At 39.3% G+C, this 18,178-nt stretch overlaps 5 protein-coding genes across 8 annotated transcripts; 2 read left to right on the top strand and 3 right to left on the bottom strand.

Annotated features, from left to right (window-relative positions):
- The first annotated feature begins 1,998 nt into the window (after positions 1–1,998).
- On the top strand, positions 1,999–2,975 carry LOC125480174 (copper transport protein ATX1). The gene is made up of 3 exons (XM_048590671.1): positions 1,999–2,246; positions 2,333–2,408; positions 2,610–2,975. The coding sequence occupies exons 1-3, from the start codon at positions 2,238–2,240 to the stop codon at positions 2,747–2,749; spliced, it is 225 nt and encodes a 74-aa protein (XP_048446628.1). The 5' UTR covers positions 1,999–2,237; the 3' UTR covers positions 2,750–2,975.
- A 23-nt stretch (positions 2,976–2,998) lies between these two features.
- LOC125480173 (protein EARLY RESPONSIVE TO DEHYDRATION 15-like) lies at positions 2,999–14,175 on the bottom strand. Of its 2 annotated transcripts, none has more exons than XM_048590669.1 (3): positions 14,155–14,175; positions 3,563–3,908; positions 2,999–3,318 (listed from the first exon to the last, which is right to left on the bottom strand). In XM_048590669.1, exons 2-3 carry the CDS (start codon positions 3,840–3,842, stop codon positions 3,152–3,154), a joined length of 447 nt encoding a protein of 148 aa, XP_048446626.1. In that variant the 5' UTR covers positions 3,843–3,908; positions 14,155–14,175; the 3' UTR covers positions 2,999–3,151. The 2 variants fall into 2 exon arrangements, with proteins under 2 accessions (XP_048446626.1, XP_048446627.1); XM_048590670.1 differs by lacking the exon at positions 14,155–14,175 and adding an exon at positions 12,701–12,715 and having other exon boundaries at positions 3,563–3,909.
- Positions 4,713–8,330, top strand: LOC103958665 (cation/H(+) antiporter 15-like). The gene is made up of 3 exons (XM_048590672.1): positions 4,713–5,408; positions 5,644–6,645; positions 6,738–8,330. The coding sequence occupies exons 1-3, from the start codon at positions 5,169–5,171 to the stop codon at positions 7,941–7,943; spliced, it is 2,448 nt and encodes an 815-aa protein (XP_048446629.1). The 5' UTR covers positions 4,713–5,168; the 3' UTR covers positions 7,944–8,330.
- On the bottom strand, positions 8,486–12,694 carry LOC125480171 (protein RETICULATA-RELATED 5, chloroplastic-like). Its single transcript, XM_048590665.1, has 7 exons — positions 11,948–12,694; positions 11,559–11,688; positions 10,828–11,358; positions 10,462–10,569; positions 9,778–10,326; positions 9,233–9,346; positions 8,486–8,822 (listed from the first exon to the last, which is right to left on the bottom strand). The coding sequence occupies exons 1-7, from the start codon at positions 12,643–12,645 to the stop codon at positions 8,664–8,666; spliced, it is 2,289 nt and encodes a 762-aa protein (XP_048446622.1). The 5' UTR covers positions 12,646–12,694; the 3' UTR covers positions 8,486–8,663.
- On the bottom strand, positions 13,878–18,063 carry LOC125480172 (biotin carboxyl carrier protein of acetyl-CoA carboxylase-like). 3 transcript variants are annotated; one of them, XM_048590666.1, is made up of 9 exons: positions 17,847–18,063; positions 16,751–16,960; positions 16,351–16,424; positions 15,805–15,858; positions 15,179–15,433; positions 14,992–15,054; positions 14,513–14,581; positions 14,381–14,426; positions 13,878–14,239 (listed from the first exon to the last, which is right to left on the bottom strand). In XM_048590666.1, exons 1-9 carry the CDS (start codon positions 17,878–17,880, stop codon positions 14,178–14,180), a joined length of 867 nt encoding a protein of 288 aa, XP_048446623.1. In that variant the 5' UTR covers positions 17,881–18,063; the 3' UTR covers positions 13,878–14,177. The 3 variants fall into 3 exon arrangements, with proteins under 3 accessions (XP_048446623.1, XP_048446624.1, XP_048446625.1); XM_048590667.1 differs by having other exon boundaries at positions 16,351–16,418; XM_048590668.1 differs by having other exon boundaries at positions 16,351–16,415.
- Between the last annotated feature and the right edge of the window lie 115 nt (positions 18,064–18,178).

The raw sequence follows: 18,178 nt of genomic DNA, 5'->3' as shown, positions 1-18,178 counted from the left end.
GTGACTTCTTCGGAGCTAGTTACCGACAATGTCGTAATAGTTGTCGACGATCTTCTATATAGAAGTTTTCTATAAACATACAAGAAAAAAAGTGAAGAAGAAGACCCAGGAGTGAAGGAGAAGGATTATTGAAGAAAAGGAATTGAAGAAGAAGCAGCAGCAGAAAAGAAAGAAGAAGAAGGAGGATCGGGAGAGTTTGGGTCCGAAGAGGATCCTCTCCCCAAATACATAAACTACACAAGCAAAAGACAGACTTCATATGATTTCAGATTTGTGATTTTTGGAAGACATATGATCTTTGAAGAAAGATCTAAAAGATCAACGATTCGAATCTTGAGTCCCATAAAAAATTGTGTAAAAAAAATTAGTGCCGCAGATTGTTCCCTGTATAATTGTATATAGCTAAATAAGCTTTACAAGTATACTATCACGATTTATTTCTTTTTTGTCTACGCAACTTGCACATGACTAACTGCTATGCGACCAAAGACTATATCTTTTTTGGGTCTCCTAAGCATCAAAAGACAATAATAAACGGTTAAAATTTTACTAAAAAGAGTTAGTTAAATCTTAACCGCTCATCATAAAAAATAATATACAGAAAAGAATTATGCATGTGATGAGTGCTGTAGTCAGATTAAATATAAAGCGGCTTGTAAAGGATTTCAGCCCAACTGTCCAAAGAAGCCCAGTTTTCATGTACCCCAAGAGTAAAAGGATTTCCAATCTCAAGGCCTGCAACAAAATCTGTTGACCTGCCAGAAAAGTCACGAGCCTCCTTTCCATCCACACTGTCCACTCACGTTTGGTTCAAATTAGCATAATTTTTAGAGAGTTTTAACGAAAAGTTCACGGTATTGTTTATTTTAACGAAAAATCATATTTTTACACTAAAAAGTCAATCTTAATACTATTCACTTTACCCTTTATTTTATCCTTATCATTAAAACTCAAAGTTTTCGAACCATTTTCATTAGTTTTTCTTAATTTTTTTATTTTGATATTTGACATTAAAAATTGATAGAAATGGTCATAAGTTTATCTATCATAAATCATTTTGATTATTTCATAAAAAAAAATTGTCAATATCTTCGTTAAGGACAAATTCTATCAATTTATAAGGATATTAATAAATTTTTTACAGAAAGCCAAAATGATTAACGCTGGACAAACTCAGAAAACACTTCTAATTTTTATTATCAGAGATTAAAGTGAAAAATTATACTAATTTCAGAGACTATTTTGACTAAAAAACATAACAATGGATGACAGCAAAGAAATAATGGCACTAAGTTGGGATCATGAACTCGAAAATGCCCTTAAAAAAATAAAACTAAAAAGAAATGTTCATGGTGGAAGACTATTAGTGGTCCTTTTCCATGCTATTCTTCCACCAAAATTCACGGTTCATTGTGCATTTCTCCGTGTGAACCGAATATTGCAACCCTCCAAAGTTTCGGTTTCCTTCAAATACATGTCGACACAAAGTACATACAATTTTTCACATCGTTGTAACGATACATTGCCTTTTAGAAATACGTCACCACTCTCGATAATTTTAAACACCAAAATTATTACTTTTCGCAAAGTTTACGCACTTAATGTGGACGCGTACTGAATGAAAATCGTCAATATAATGGGCCCTCGTTCTTGAATAAGTTTTGAATAAAACAATATATTCCCGTTCTTTGCCCCAACCAAACCCGGCAGCTTTCATGATATTTGCCCGCCCTACATGGCCTTGTTGCTTTCAAGCCAGAAATCAAGAACAGAGCAGCTTCACACAAAGTGGAAAATTTAAAATTTAAAATAACAATAAAGTTTTATTCCATTAAGTGAAGTCGACTGTATAAATTTTGTAATATCGTTGCGCTCAGTATCGCTTCAAGTCTTTCGTTAACTTCAAGAACTCTTATGTATTTTCTGAGTTTATTCCAAGTATCCCATTGCTCTGATCCTCTGTCTCATAACCGCATATAGCATATGTAGATCTTTATTTCGCATGCCTAAATCTCGTCTTTTCTTGATTGCGGCCACTTCTACGCTTTTGGAAAAAGTCCAGTCAATCAATTAAAGAATCCAATACCTCATTCACCACCGTTTATTAATATGTCTCAACTTTCGGTTCACTATGATAACACATCAAGAACCAGCAGCCTTATCTCTTCTCCTTCCCCCTTCCACCTCTTTCCACACTCAACGGTTTCCACTTTTTTGCTCAAATCCATCAAGATTAAATGGGAAATGTAAGCCAGATCCATCTTAAATTGCTGAAATTTTATGGCTTTTGATCTTGATTGAACTAATGGAGCCTATTTTTCTGTTGTTTTAGGTGGTGGAATTGAAGGTGGGCTTGCACTGCGAGGAATGCATCAAGAAAATCTTGAAGGCCATCAAGAAGATTGAAGGTAATTCATGTCTACTTTCATGCTTTAAACTACGGCGAAGAGCGTCAGGATCCACACCGTAAATGTGCGCACAAGCGAAGCAAGAAGCAACCATAACTAGCTTGCGCGCTTGCACGACTGATCCTAACACTCGCAAATAACATGTCCCTTAAACTACTTGCTACCCATTTTTTGATTGCTTCTGCTCTTTCTGGCTAGCAGATATTGAAACATACAACGTGGACACACAACTCAACAAGGTCACGGTGACCGGAAACGTTACGGAGGAAGAAGTCGTTAGGGTTCTTCAAAAGATTGGAAAGATGGCAAGCACTTGGGAAGGAGAGCAAGCAACCTCCTGAATCAGAATTCAATCACACAGCCTTCAGTTGCTAGCAAAACGGAGAATAATCAAATATTTCGATCGGACGGTCAGGAGAGACTCGATCTTCACTCTTAACCACTGCAGAAATGAATACTCTTAAGCGCTTGAGCTAAGCTGCGGCCCATGTAATCAGGCTTCTCACAGCCTTCAATTTTGTAATTTAATTTCGGTTTAAATAAAATAATTTTCCTTCCCAGAGTAAATTAGTTGCTTAAACAAGATCTAATTAGTCGCTAATTAGATTTAATTTATTGCTCAAATCAAAGTTACAAGCGGTAGAACACATGTAAGTGAACAGACAGTGAAAGCTGGATACATGCTTTATCTACGAAAAAAAAGGCTACATCAAACTCGGTGATCCAGAGCCGACCGAATCGGTCTACCGCGGCTGCTGAATCGGCCTCGGACTCACTTTCACGTTGACAATCTTCGGAGCCTTTTCGATGTACCTCGGCGCCTCCGCCGCGGGTCGGCCCTTCCGCCATTTCAGCAATCCCAACGACGCCAGCTCTTTCTTCAAGTCCTTCTCTTGTTCCTCCACCGCCGCTGCACACCACAAGATTTTAAACAGAGTCAGATCGGAAACTCGATCGAGTTGACTCAAAGTAAAAGGTACTAGACTCGTTAGGGACTGCTTCTGTAGGAAGCACTTCCGCTGCTTTTTCTAGGAGTGCTTTTGTTGGAAAATATTGAAATTTTTTGTTCACTCTTGAAAAAGCATTTGGATTGTTTACTGGGAAGGCACAAGTGCTTCTATGATCTAGAAGCAGGTACAGTAAGAAATGCTTACGCTGAGTGCTGGGGGAGTGGTGGTGGTTCTCGACGTCGTCGAAGAAGGCGTCGATGTCGGGGAGGAGGTCAGGATCGAGAATATCGGGAAAGGCGGCGTCGTTTTGGGGATCTTGGAAGCGCTCCTGAAGCCAGTAGTCTTGGAACCAAGGGGAGGACTGAACCAGGGCCCACCATTCGGCGGAGAAGTCCTCCACCGTCCGATACGCTAGCGGCACGAACATCGGAGCGTTGGGATTCAGATTCGACGACGTCGTCGCGCTCCTGGAGATCACGTCCATGGCCAGTTCGTTGTTTGCTTTGCTTGCTGTCAATCTCGAAACGACGTCACTGAGAGAGAGAGAGAGATACGAAGGAGATGAAGGAGCGGATAAGGTTAAGAGTGGAAATATCTTGTTATAAATAGGCAAATTAATGAGTAAATGCAGACAAATTAGTTAATATTTTAATTGAAAAGCGTAAAAATAGGGGGATTGGTCGGTTACTCACTTTTAGTGGCCCACAGTTTTTTTTTTTTTTTGGTAACTACCCGCAGTTTTACTGGATTTCCCAATTTGCCCACTGAGGCCTGGAAATTTCTTTACTTTGTGACATATAGGCAGAGAGTGACGCAGGCCCACTGTTTTTTCATGCCACGAGGAAGCCACTTCGGTCTTATCCGCTCACTGGAGAACCTAGAATGCATCGTTTCATGTCCTGCTCCAGGATTTTTAGCCGTTTGATACTTATTAGTAGTCATTGTGTGTGTGCGTTTTTTTTTTTTTTTTAACTAAAGATTTAGAGCTATGTTATGAGCCGGTTCATTCTCGAATAATCTCCAATCTTGATTTTGACATTAACCATAATACGCTCTTGAAAGGTGGAATTCTAATGTATAATTAGCTAAAACTCCATTTTATGCTAATGGTATAACGCACCTGCATTTGCTTCATGTAACGTTGTCTAATAGACATTGAGTTGCACAATAACAATGTATTGTGAGTTGCTCCCCAAATTGTGGTTGCTAAATCATGTGACGAATGGGTTTGAGTATCGTGGAAAGTTAAAATTCAGTTCAAACTGCAAGGAAAGATTCAAACTTAGATACTTTCAAGCACACCTCCTTTTGCTAATGTGACTACGTTAATTATCAAAAAATCCAAATAGATCAAAATTAACCAATTCTTCTTTCTAGTGCTTCATTAGTTAACATCATCAATCACTAGCTAGCAGTCGTATCAGTACGCTCTTTCCTAATCTATCACCTTGTAGCCAATAAAATTGTAGCCTTATTAATCTTTGGATTAATGTTACTAATTACGTTATATTTAGGTTAATAAATAATAAAAAATTTAAAAAAATATATAGAATAATCATGCATGCTATAGCTAAACACCCGCAGTTTTCTAAAGGCTCGAATTTAGATTATCTATTTTGTAGGATATAGCTCACCCGTCAAAGACTTAAATTCCCAAAATATCAGCTTCACCTCCCATTCCTCTCTCCGACTCTGTGTGTTTGTGTATGGTACCTGTTGCATTCACTTCTTCTTTCTTCGATTTTTCGGTATCTTTCTTTCGTTCTTCCTTTCTTTTTCTTCTTCCTCTTCCTTGTGGTGCCCAGCCCAGATGGGCTTGGAGATAAATACGTTGGTTACAGATATCGAACAGGCCATAGACAATGTGAGTTTGGTGTGCCAAGCTCCCCACGGCAGCATTGTTTCCGGTGGACTAGGGCGCTATCACAACCCTCTCAGATCCTCTACGTCTCTTTTTCTGCTGCAGTTATCTGCCATTGCCATTGTTTCCCAGTTGATCAATCTCTGCCTCAAACCCATGGGACAGTCCACCATCGTTTCTCAGATGTTTGTACGATTTCAATCTCTACATTAACAAAACCTGTACCTACATTTGGACACCATTTCTATATGAACTAATTCGCCATGCTTTCTTTTTGTTGCATTAAAAAGGGTAAAATTAAAAGCAAGCACAGTATAAAATTAACTCGAAAATCAGCGTGTATTATTCTGTATGAACAGAGGATGATTATGTAGCTATATATTCCGTGTGTATCTAACAAATCGAAAATGTGTACCTTCTTCAGGGTGGTGTAATATTTGGGCCATCACTTCTGGGGCACAGAAAGGAAATTGCAAACACCATCTTCCCGATAAAAGGCGCTAATGTGTTTGAAACGATTTCAACATTCGGCCTCATGTTCTTCCTTTTTTCAATAGGAGTGAAGATGAATGCAGGCAGAATGATAAGGCCTGAACGAAGAGTGGTTGCCATTGCACTTTCAATGTTCTTCTTCACCTTGGCACTCCCCTTATGCCTAGCCATGACAATGAGAGAATATGTCGCAATGGACGAGACCCTTAAGACAGCTCTCCCAACTATAACTGCAGCACAGGCTGTAACGGGTTCCCCTGTGATTGGTTGTTTACTAACCGAGCTCAAGCTAATGAACACAGACCTTGGCCGCCTGGCCCTCTCTGTAACAATGTTTGCCGATGTTATTGGCATCAGCATGGTTGGGATTGCCATGGCAATTTTGGGTAACAAGACAAAAAGTGCGTTAGTTCCAGTTTTGGAAATAATAACAGCAGCAGTTTTTATTCTTTCGATTATATATGTGTTCAGGCCAACAATTCTATGGATGCTAAACCGTATAGAGGAAGGGAAATCTGTCAAGGAGTCATATATCATTACCATTTTCCTGTTTGTTCTTGTGTGCGGATTTCTCAGTGAGCTCGTCAGCCAGCATTACCTGCTGGGACCTCTAGTGCTTGGTTTCGTCGTGCCTGAAGGGCCGCCTTTGGGATCTGCATTGGTGATGAAGTTGGAAATTATGGCTACAGGATTGTTCTACCCAAGTTACCTTGCCAATAGCGGGCTGAGGACGAACATCTTCAGGATTAATCCTCGGTCTACGTGGATTATGGGGTTTCTTGTTCTCTTTTCTGCCCTGGTGAAGATAGGAGCAGTAATGTTACCAGCCGCCTATTTTGATGTCCCTACGCATGAAGCTTTTGTGCTCGGCATTATCCTTAATGCAAAGGGCATCACTGAGCTTGTTATGTTCAATATCTGGAAGCAAGGCAAGGTCTGAATCTCAATCACTAATTTAAACTATCTTTTTCTCTAATTGTTTTCAGTACGATGCTCACCTCGGATGATATGATGAATCTTTTACAGATTCTGACTGATCAAGAATTCGCGCTGTCCGTGTTCTCAGTGATAGTGATGACAGCAATTGTAACACCTTTGATAAAGTTTCTTTATGATCCTTCGAACAAATACACAGCACTTAAAAGAAGTACTATCCAGCATTTGAAGCGCGAGTCAGAGCTCCAAATCCTGGCCTGTATCGACAACCACGACAATGTTCCCACTGTCATAAACGTCCTGGAGGTATCAAATGCCACAGAAGAGAACCCTGTTGCAGTCATAGGACTCATCCTCACCGAGCTTGTGGGGCGAACCAACCCTATTCTTGTGGCACACCAACCGCATGACAACTTGGACAACAATACAGCCATGTCCAGCCATATTGTCAAAGCACTGAGGCAGTACGAGCAGCATAACGAAGGGTGCGTATCCCTCCAAGCATTCACTTCCATCTCACAGTATATAACAATGCATGAGGATGTTTGCCGGGTAGCATTAGAGAATAGAGTTAACCTGGTGATCCTGCCATTTCACAAGCAATGGGCAGTAGATGGCAGCATTGGGGCAGTGAACCGAGCTCTCCGGTCCATGAACAAGAATGTCCTTGAAATGGCGCCTTGCTCTGTCGGAATTCTCATTGACCGGGGACTGCTAGCAGGGACGGTGTCAGTTCTAACCAGCCAGTATATATTCCATGTTGCTGTGATCTTCATTGGTGGTGCAGACGATGCAGAGGCACTAGCCTATGGTGCTCGCATGGCAAGACATCGGAGTGTGGATTTAACAGTTGCCCGGTTGCTTCTCTTTGGTGATGAAAACAGTAAAGAACGGAAGCGGGACACTGACCTGGTTGATGAATACCGGCTAGCTAATGCAGACAATGAGCGGTTTGTTGTCGTGGAAGAGCTGGTAAGAGATGGAGCAAGATTGTCTGCTGTTATCAAATCAATGGTGGATTGTTTTGATTTGATATTGGTAGGCATGCACCATCAGGACTCCCCACTTCTTTCGGGGCTTGGTGAGTGGAGTGAGTGCCCAGAGCTTGGAATCATTGGGGATATGCTTGCTTCCTCGGATTTTCATTGCTCAGTTTCTGTACTAGTGTTGCAGCAACAGAGAATAGGAGGGAAACCAGTTAGTCGGAATCAACCAGTTGACAGAGAACCGCTAATTCAGGATGCACCACCTGAGGAAACAGTAAGAGGATCCTGGACAATTACAGTTAATGAATAGGAAATAGAGTTTAGAAACTCTTCCTTTCTCATATTCTTCTTTTCTCTATCAACTTAACCCCCATTCATTTTTCTGTAAATGATACCATTTTGGGTTCTTTTTGTACTTTGTTTTTCAAGAGTAACATAATGTAATTTTCCGAAGAAAAAGGAAAAAACAAAACAAAATTCTTAACAAGCGAGTGTTATTAACCAAAGATGGAATTTATATTCATCACATCTCTACATACATACTAGTACATTCACAAAAAAACCTTTGATAGAAAATCAACTCCTCCTCCCCTTGCGGCATATGGATCACCTGCAAAGTATCAGTCTCTGATATTTCGATTAGTTCAGTAACATCCGGGGAGAAATGTCCAAATGTTGAAGAAAAAATATTTGCACGTCGAGGTTTCTCCATTCATTTTGTTTATGAGATAATTTCAATCTATTTTCTTTCCTAGTACCTCCTACCTACATATTAGATGAGATTCGGAAACTATTCTCATGCACTGAGCATTTAATTCCATAATACTGCTTTTGTCATCACCAAAATTGACAGAATTGGAATAGTGATCACCATTATCGACAGAACTGTATTACATTAAGGAACTTACAACAGGGGACGTGATACATGTAAAGCTAAGGACCAAAATCCGTTTCTTTGAGATCTCTCCCAGCAGATTTTAAAGAAAATTCTGCAAACTAGTATGAAGATCTAAAGTGGGAAAATATCACCTCATTTACTTTGGATTTCATCTAAACTTGTCTCCTCCGTGTTGTTACCTTCCAGTGCTGGCATTTGGTTAGTAGAATCGGGTATTTCTGGCATTTGGTGAGAGGATGACTCTCTCTTCTGAGATTGCAATCCAGTAAAGCGTGCAAGATCAATCCATTGCTGCAGCAGTAAAAATGAAACATTGAAAATGACATTGGGAGAAAAATTGATCTAACGGCATACAAACTAAGTGTGTCACGATGTTTACCAAAGGTATTTATAAACAACAGTGCACTATCATCAGTCTACATAATTACAAATTAATACAATAATGGGACAAGCCAGATACTCTAAGACACATACACACATAACTACAAATTATTTGCTAAAAGACGTTCTGAAAAGATCTGCACTTTCCACTCTGACAAATATACACTTTAAAAACATAGCAGCCATAATTACAAATACAGTAACGGGATGAGCCAGGTATTTATGCTTCCAGTAAGAGTGATAATATGGTTACCATGGCTAAGTTGATCTTTGAAAAATTAAAGGAATTTTAACTTGCAGAATATCAAGATGATTCTGACCTGAGTTCCCCAATACGAGTTTATTGTCCGAGAAACAAAAGACAGCAGATTTACAAGTAATGTTTGAGAAGCAAACTCGTCAGAAATTCGATGCTCTATTACTCCAGCAATAATCTGCATCAGAATTAAGTTTCAAGTTAATGCCAAAAGGAAACATAATACATGATTACGAATTTACGATGTATAAATATGCTTTCGTTTTGTTATATTGAAGAGAAAACTTGTCCTAGATAATCTTTGGTTGACGTTATGAGCTTCATTTCGATTTATAATCTTTGGATGTCCCACAGGTTGTAGCTGGCTTTCACTTCAACAACAAACAACAACAAAGCCTTTTCCCACTAAGTGGGGTCGGCTGAATGATAAAAAAGAAAGAATTTTTGTGGGCATCGGTTTCACAAGAATGTTGAGATATATACCCATTTTCCTTATTCATTCTCATGGGTTTCACCATTACTGTAAAAAAACTGTTTCTCTGTATCTTCCATTTTTATTCTCAAAAAAAGAATAAAACAAGAAAACAAGATGGCAAGTACTTTCTTTACCTGATAACGGAGATTTGCTGATGTTCCAAGAAAGGATGAATAAATTATTGCTGTTTTAAGTATTGGAGTTCTTTTCTTTTCCTGATCACTAATCAGAGTTGGATTAATGAATTTGCGAACAGCAAACAAACCATTTGAGGCAGCAACAGCCGCAATGCTTGAAATGAATCCAACACCAGCTAATTTTAAACCACCCAGAAACACAGATGCAAGTCTATAATTGATACTCCAATCCTTCCCCACAAGATTCTTCTGAAACGCATTATCTGGGATGGACCCAAGGAGACCTTTAATGGCATCCATGCTATCAGGCGCGTTCATCTCATCGGCATATGAAAGGAATGACAATGTTGGGGCGGGAAGCCACACTGTAAAGAAATCAACCACTACTCCCCTTAGAGTATCTGTAAAAACATAGTCCAGCTCTTCAAAGAAATTTTCTCTGCGCTTCTCATACTGTGCTATGAGAGTAGTAGTTAATGATATAGCTTCTTCTATAGCTAATCTATTCAAGAATTTAGGATCTGCCAACAATCTTTCCCTGAAACCCTGCACGAAGATGAGCAATAGTAAACTTGTGTGCTCTTCAGAATTTGCTTCACTGTCATCAATTGGTTTTCACCTTTCGATCTGATATAAATATGACAAACTATTCTAAAGATCAAAAGTTTCAAATTCGCACACCTGGAAACGTTGAGCAAGTTCTGCTAGAAGAGGATACTGCTCCAGATCAAAGAAGTTCTGTAATACCTTTGGGGATACCAAACCAAGATCCAGTCCTTTCTGAAGGTCCTGAAAAGCATGCCACAGTTTAGTGTTCTCGAGAGATGGAAAGCAACACCATTAAAGTCAGTTGATATTTTCGAAAAGCAGATGTAATGTGCAAAGCCACTGCATAAGACACCTCACCCCAGTTACCCAAATGTCATTTGTAAAGTCCCAAATGCCATTTGAAAAAGGTGAAGTTTTAGTTAAATAAGCAACTGATGTGGTTTAGAATGATCCTTCTTTTTTCTTGGAAGTTAAAAATTGGCAAAGAATCGTACTGACCTGTGGAAGGGCTTCTCGCCTCCTGCCTGCTGCATTCATAACTCGAGCAATTTCAGCACGATCAAAACAATTCCTGCTGCAGGTTCTGGCAGCAGAATACCACAGGAAATCAGCAACAGGAACTTCTCCCTCTCGTCGTATGTGCTGTCTTTCAGGATCAAGTAATATAACTACTTGGTTTTTCTTTTGCAACTTCTTTGAAATTCTGGCCGGCAGCCCAGTCCCTCTAATCCCATATTTAACATGGCTTGCACCTGTCACCACCACTAGCATACCATTTGCTCCTCCATCCGCCATGGCCTTTAAAATAATCTGGGACATAGTATAATCCTCAACCACTCTTGCTTGCGCAGAAAGATACGAGCTTGGCCCAAAAGGAACAGATTGACTCCGGGAATTTGAATCAACTGGTGGTCTGCGTGTGATAGAAGTGAAGCCTGATATGAAGCCTGAACCCGCTGGAGGAGTATATGTTTTTCGATCAGCCTCTGAAAGCCCACTAATTCCCTCTGCTTGGACAGTCCTTAAAACCTATGAATTATTCACTCATTAACCTACTACACACACTCTAAATTTACAAGGCAGAATCAAACAATCTTACAACACAATCTTAAATACTCACATTTCTCATGTTACCCAATTTTTCAAATTTGGATTATAACCTATATACCATCATTCATTGATGCTAGTTGATTTGACTTACAAGTTACAAGAACAAAGTTTAAGAGTACCTTGAGTGGAGTTCCACAAGCCACAAGCCGAATTCCGTTATCCCGACAGTAACTCAGGAGAGGCTCATACTCCTGCCAGCGTTGAGATGGCCAATGTGATGTGTAGGACTTCAAAGCTTCTCCATCTATGCTGTGCCATCATATATACACAGACATCAATACATGCAATACGGAAATATACATGCCAGTGTGAATTGTAACTCGCTTTCCAACAACCAAAAGTGCTTCTGGCAGCATTTAGCAAAAAAATTTAAAATGCTTCTGCATCATGAAAGTGCTTTATGGAGAAGCGCCTCCTTACACCTCAGGCACTTAGATATGAAATTTCAGTACGCATTTAATAAAAACACTTCTTGCAAAAGTGCTTATGAACAGAAGTGCTTCCTAACCTTTTGTCCATGTACTGATTGAGCTGGTCCTGGAGATTACAAGGAAATGCTTCAAGAGCCAAAGATAATGCTCGCTCACTCTCCAAACACTTTTTCCCCATATTCTTCACAATCTCCAGCTCCAATTCTTTGTCGTCGTGAATCGGAACCTGTTCTGCTTCGCCTAAATACACAATCCGAGCATTCATCACTTTCTCCCACACCTTGCCCTTATCCTTCCCCATCGCCATTGGCTCTCCGATCACCGACGCGTCGTATATTCTCGACGTTATCGCATCCTCCTCCTCCTTCTCCTCTGCTCTCGGCACCGGTACTGTCTGCGACGGTGATGGCGGCGGCGATGTAGACAGCGCGTCCTCGGCGCTCGCTACCGTCGATTTCAGAAACCACGCGCCCAGCGCCAGCGTTGGCGCGAGTAGCACTTGCCGCCTCGTATGGAGCGGGCCCCGTCGAGCTTCGTCGGAATAATCAGCATTTTCTACTGAGCTACCGGTATCCTGATCGGAAATTTCGGGCTGGTTTCGGCGGAGAACTGCGGAGATGCTGGTGCGGCGGCGTTTACCGTATGAAACTCGCCGGGGAACGTGTGCTGTGGCCGGTAATTGCCGGCGAAGAGAGAGCTCCGGCGAGGCTCGTGGAGGAGATGTTACGTGAAGCGGGCCAGTCGTGGCGAATCCTCTGTTAGTGTGGGGCTTCATTTTTGTTTTCGCCGCGACCGCAAATGCTCAACTGCTCAGTCACACATATCTCTCCGCGAGAGAGAGAGAGAGAGAGAGAGAATTTTCCGATATTAAGAAATAAGGGCTTTTTCTGTTTGTTATTCGTTAATATTTTAGCGCGCCTTCAATAGTTGAGTGTTTCTTTGTCACATAAATTCGAAAATGTTTGGAAAATACTTTTTTGGATGGGAAAAACAAAAAAATTATCAATTTGGTCTCAAAGAGGATTGCGGTGGCCTCCCCTCCTCCTTAAATTTTTTTTTTTTTTTTTTACCAAATAAAATATCAATTTTATCCGAGTTTTCTTGACCTTCTCATTCTTATCCGCCAGGTACACAGGTTTTGAGTGGTGCCAATTTGAACATTTTGTTATGTCAATTTTATCCAAATACAATTCTCCTTTTAAATCATTTTTGTTAGTCTAAATCATTGTTATAAAAATCTTCGTTTACGGTGCCACTAGTCCGATTAATTCTTAGGCATTTAAATTTAAGAAATTACGTCTAGATCTGTCCAGATGTTCGCCTGGTTTGGCTAGGCGTCCCTATCTAGGTCACGACTATTACTTAAATAGAAAATATATAACTACATTTTATTTTTCAATAAATTATAATAGACTTGTTGAATGCTTAGATGAACATTCATTATATGCATGTTTATTCTCTATATTTTCAATATTTTGTAATACTTTATAATTTATGTCACTATATTTTGCTAAATTAAAGCTAAAAGAAGGGCCTAGACCCTTGCCTAGGCTTTAGGCCCCAGAAAGGGATCATTTCCGGATCCCTTCCACCAAATCCTACCAATCAACAAATTCGGGCCTTTGAAATTTGATCCAACAGCTAAAAACAAGGAGGCCTAGATTTGTTGATTGGTAGAATTTGGTGAAAATGATCAGAAGTTGATCCCTTTCTTTATGCCCCTACTTGCCGTCCAACTAGCATAGCGCTTTATAGAACCATTGTCTAAATAATATAAAACATTTTGTTAGCCTTTCCTTAGTCTTTGTTTTCGTTTTCTTGTTGATTCTTAATTAGAACGCCGAGCAGGAGGCATGCATCAACATTGTCCGTTGGCTATAGCAGATATACTCTCTCTATAACCCTTCTAAGTCTTTCATTAAGATTACGTGCCAATGTAACAGTCTCGTCCAAGAATTTTTGAAACCCAGGGATTTTTGCGAAAGATGTTGGCCGAACAAAGCTGCGTTTAGTGGTAAAGTTTTCCTCCATTAGCAAACAAATCTAGCAAGTAACCTCTTACAACAAACAAAACAGTACGTCTAACACAACGATTATACAAGCTCAATCGAGTTATTGCTTGAACTACAAGACTACAACAGTCAATTTTACTGACCAGAATATCAAAGTACAAATCGTAAAATACGCTTGACCTCTAATGCGACAAGGTAAAATAGACAACGGAAAGAATGACTCTGGAAAACTGCAAGCTTCGGAGCTCTTCAACAGCGATTACAGGGAAGAGAGAGAGAGAGAGAGAGAGGGAGCTCACTGGATACCGGGAAATGAGGGCAAGACAGCGATAAGGGGGTCTCCGAAACCAACGGCTTCTGCAAATCATTAACAATCCAAATAAACATATATGAGAGCCATCGTAGCCTTTTAGATTAAGTTCACAATATACGACCCTATTTATGACAAATTTGATAACATTAAACTACTGGATTGAAAAATGATAATAGTAACTATACCTCCGTCATTGAAGAGGAGCTTCAAAACTTCTCCACCCAAATCAGTCTGCTCAACACATCAAGAATCCGTCACGAGTGATATGTCTATCATGAAACACTTGCTATTTAAGGGAACTGAAATGGAAAACGTACCTTCACAGGAAGTTCGGTGCCAAACTGATCCACATATCCGACTACCTGTCCTTGTTTGATCAAATCACCCTGTAAAGTTTGGAATCAAGAGAAGCGAGATTGATGTTATGTTGCCAAGTTGGTTATACAAAATGTGACCCTCCGAGACACTGTTATGAGACTTAAATCGTAATAGCAGTTGCAATAAAAGCACCCACAGAATCGGTAGTCCATAAAATGGGACTTATTTAGACTTGAATCTTATTACCAGAAACGCAATCTTCTAGATAGATATGCATACTTACTAACTTACTAATCAGTTGAGTTCTTGATTTACCCAACTCAATGACGAGTTTAGAAGAATCCTCTGGGAGTAATATATTATGTAGAAATCTTTTTCTAGATAACGCACGAATGACATATTAAGTGAATTTCCTATTAAAATTACAGCAAAAAGAAAAAATTTAATGTTGAACCAAACATAGGTATGCAAGTGATACCTCTTTACAGATGGGAGGTTGCTTCTTTCCTTTCACCGTTCTTCCCCTGCGGAATGAACCAACCTGGAACCAACAAGAAACGAAAGATAAAAGTGAACCCTAGATGATATATCGTAGTTATTGTTCTGGACAGAGTAAAAGAGGTTCAAGAACCAAATTGTTGCTCGAACATAGGAATAACACATACCGTTGGAGAAGAAACCAGACCATATCCATTAGCACCGGAAGCCTCCAAGGCTGCTAATCTTGATGACTTGTCTGCAGATAAGTTTGTAAATGGAGTGGTCTTTTCAGAAGATTTTGGTGGTGATGCTGGAGGGGGAGCAGGAGTTGAATCCATAGGTGCAGATGGAACAGGTGGTGGTGTTGCTGGCGAGATGCTAGGCACTGGGGCACTGGTGCCTGCAATGTTCCGCTTCAAATGCATTTCAAAGTCTCCAACCTAACACAAAGATATGCATGACCAATCAACGAAGAGAACGTAATACAAACCAAAATGTGCCGATGACAATCAACTCTAGACACCCCAGTAAAATAGTAGAAGCCCGAGAGAACTAATGAACTTTTAACCAGGTGTTGAATCCATGATCTACCACTACAATGTTTTATTTATGTCCCCTATGCCTTTAACTCCATGGATACACTAAAAAATGTACTCATTATTACCTTAACATATTGAGTACGCAGTGCTTTTTGGATTCTTAACAAAGATCTGACTTTGTTTTTACTATAAAATCATGCTTTATGTACACATGAAGCAACAACATAGATTTTTCAGGAGTACCAATTTGCTTGATGGGCGTTGATATTTACCTTAAGTTTCAGTTCAGCAACCTCAGTCTCATCACAAACCTCCAGCATCAGTGCCTGATGATAAAGACAACGACGTGTCAAACCAGACGGTTGTGCAAAAGCATTAGAAGCAGGATCAATATCGATATGAAAAGAATCTAATAAAATTTTAATGAATAAGACAGAAGCATAGTTGAAGCACAGTCGGGGACAAAGCTAAAGCATGAAGTACAAGTCGATCAAATTTATACCAATTTTCAAAGTTCAAAAGCAGTTGAGAATCTTGCATCAAAACGTTCAAGTAACAATTTGCAATATCATAACATAAGAAACAATCATAACAAAGCAAGATTTAGGATTACTTTCAGTATAACCCAAACATATAATGATTAATCTCTCTATGTGAAATTGTGAATTGTTAACATACAATACCTTCACAAATCTATTAATGATGGAAAAAATTAATTATGCTACAATCACAAAGAACAAAGGGTCATACAACAAAATCAAGAATTCCTGGTTCAATTATTAATTTTTTTGTTTATGTAAAATCGTAAATATTCTCACCTCAAATCCTCTAGGAAAAATTGTAGGTTGGGTAGCTTTTTCTGATGAGCCTTGTGGTTTACCATCTGCTGAAACTGCCCAACATCAAGTATCTTTAAGATGGAAATTTAAAGTTTTACTCAAGACTTTGATATATTGACATTTTAGCATGTATAAGCACATTTAAAGAAAAATGATAACCCAATGTTTAAGAAACAGAAACTAAAAAGAAAGAAATCAAATCCCGATGTAAACTATATTCTCTCCAAAAAAAAAAAAAAAATTATCTTCACATGTAACAATGTAACGGAAATCAGGCTTTACAAATATCCAAGAGAAAACATCACGAGTCATTGATTAATTCAAATTGCACTCATAAATACAAACTTGCTAACTGAATATTGTATAGACATAAACATACCGCTGGAATTTTCACTCTTGGTAGCATCAGATGTCTTCACACATGATACTAGCACTCCCTTTCGCTTTTGTGAAGAATAAATGAACTTCTCACTAACCATCGAGCCTTGGAAATATGACCTACTTGGCACGGGCCTTCTGGTATTGTGCACAGGCAACACACCAGGCTTGTCAAGCAAGGACCGGACATGGGAAACTGTGCCGACAGAACCTGAAATGTGACATTGTCATGTCAGATTCCAACAATTGATCAAGGTTTAACGATCATTGAACAGTTTTCACTTCGTAGAGTAACGTAAAAAGATTATGCATATACAATTTCAAATCCTTCGTATGCATGCTTTATTATTCCAAACAGGACGGTTTCATGAAATGATAAAATTGAATGATTGATTGCGAGGCAATATGTAAAACTGTTTCACACAACAACGAATATTACAACAATATTACAAAAATTGTCATGTTGCATTCAAAATTCAGCATTCAAAGAGATAAGGCACGTATAAGCCTTTTCACGCGGTATGTCTTATGGATTCGCTACTCCTTTCTGAATGAAGCAAATGACGGTACAATTCAAGTTTTACCACATCATTTGAACAAGTTTCAATTCAGCATGCTTTGTTAAATTAGATCCATTCAGCTCCAGGAAGAAAAAAAAAACGATGTCTATATTCGTATTCCTCATCATAGAAATCCGTGCCGGTTGAAGATAACAGGAAAACAAAAAAAAATCACCAGATCTCAAACAATTGGAACCTAATTTCTTACTTCAACATCCATATTTCTTCTAGCATTACCTTAATTTCACGAAAACAGTGTGCGCAAGAACCAACTAAGCTTAATCCTCCAGAAACAATCAAAATAAACTCAAATCTTCCATTTCTTCTCAAAAATCACCACAGTTCGATTCCTCACGAATCAATTCATTCAGAAAATCAAAATCTAAGACGATTAAACAGCTAAAATAGTTTTTTTCGAAAAAAAAAAAAATAAAAGCTCAAATTGTTTAACACTAATGCTTAAGCTTCAAACATATACAAATTTATATCATGTGTGCATGTATGTAGGGATGAACATAGAGAGAGAGAGAGAGTTACAGTTGAAGGATCGGAGAGCGGCGGAGGATTCCATTGGCAGAAGGAAAATGCAGACGAGAGAGATTTCCGGTGATTTGGACGAACCAGAAACGGTGGAATCGGGACGAGACGGGAATTTATAATTTTATAGAGAAGTTTTGGGGGGCAAAATCGAGAGCTTGAAGAAAATGAAGCGATACTATGCGGTGTGTTTGGTTAAGCACAGTTGTTGGGGAGATTGATCTTCGAAATGTCCGCCTCCCTCATCAGTTTCTCCGTTTTAGTTTTCATTGCTTGTCGCTAACTTGCGCCGGGGAGCGCTCCCTCTCACGTGGCACTTATCCGTCGCTCCT

This window comes from the organism of the source record quoted next, unplaced genomic scaffold, assembly GCF_019419815.1.
Source record: "Pyrus x bretschneideri cultivar Hongxiangsu unplaced genomic scaffold, Pyrus_bretschneideri_v1 Contig32, whole genome shotgun sequence".
NCBI classification, from domain to species: Eukaryota; Viridiplantae; Streptophyta; class Magnoliopsida; order Rosales; family Rosaceae; genus Pyrus; species Pyrus x bretschneideri.
This window is presented reverse-complemented; position numbering and strand designations above follow the sequence as displayed.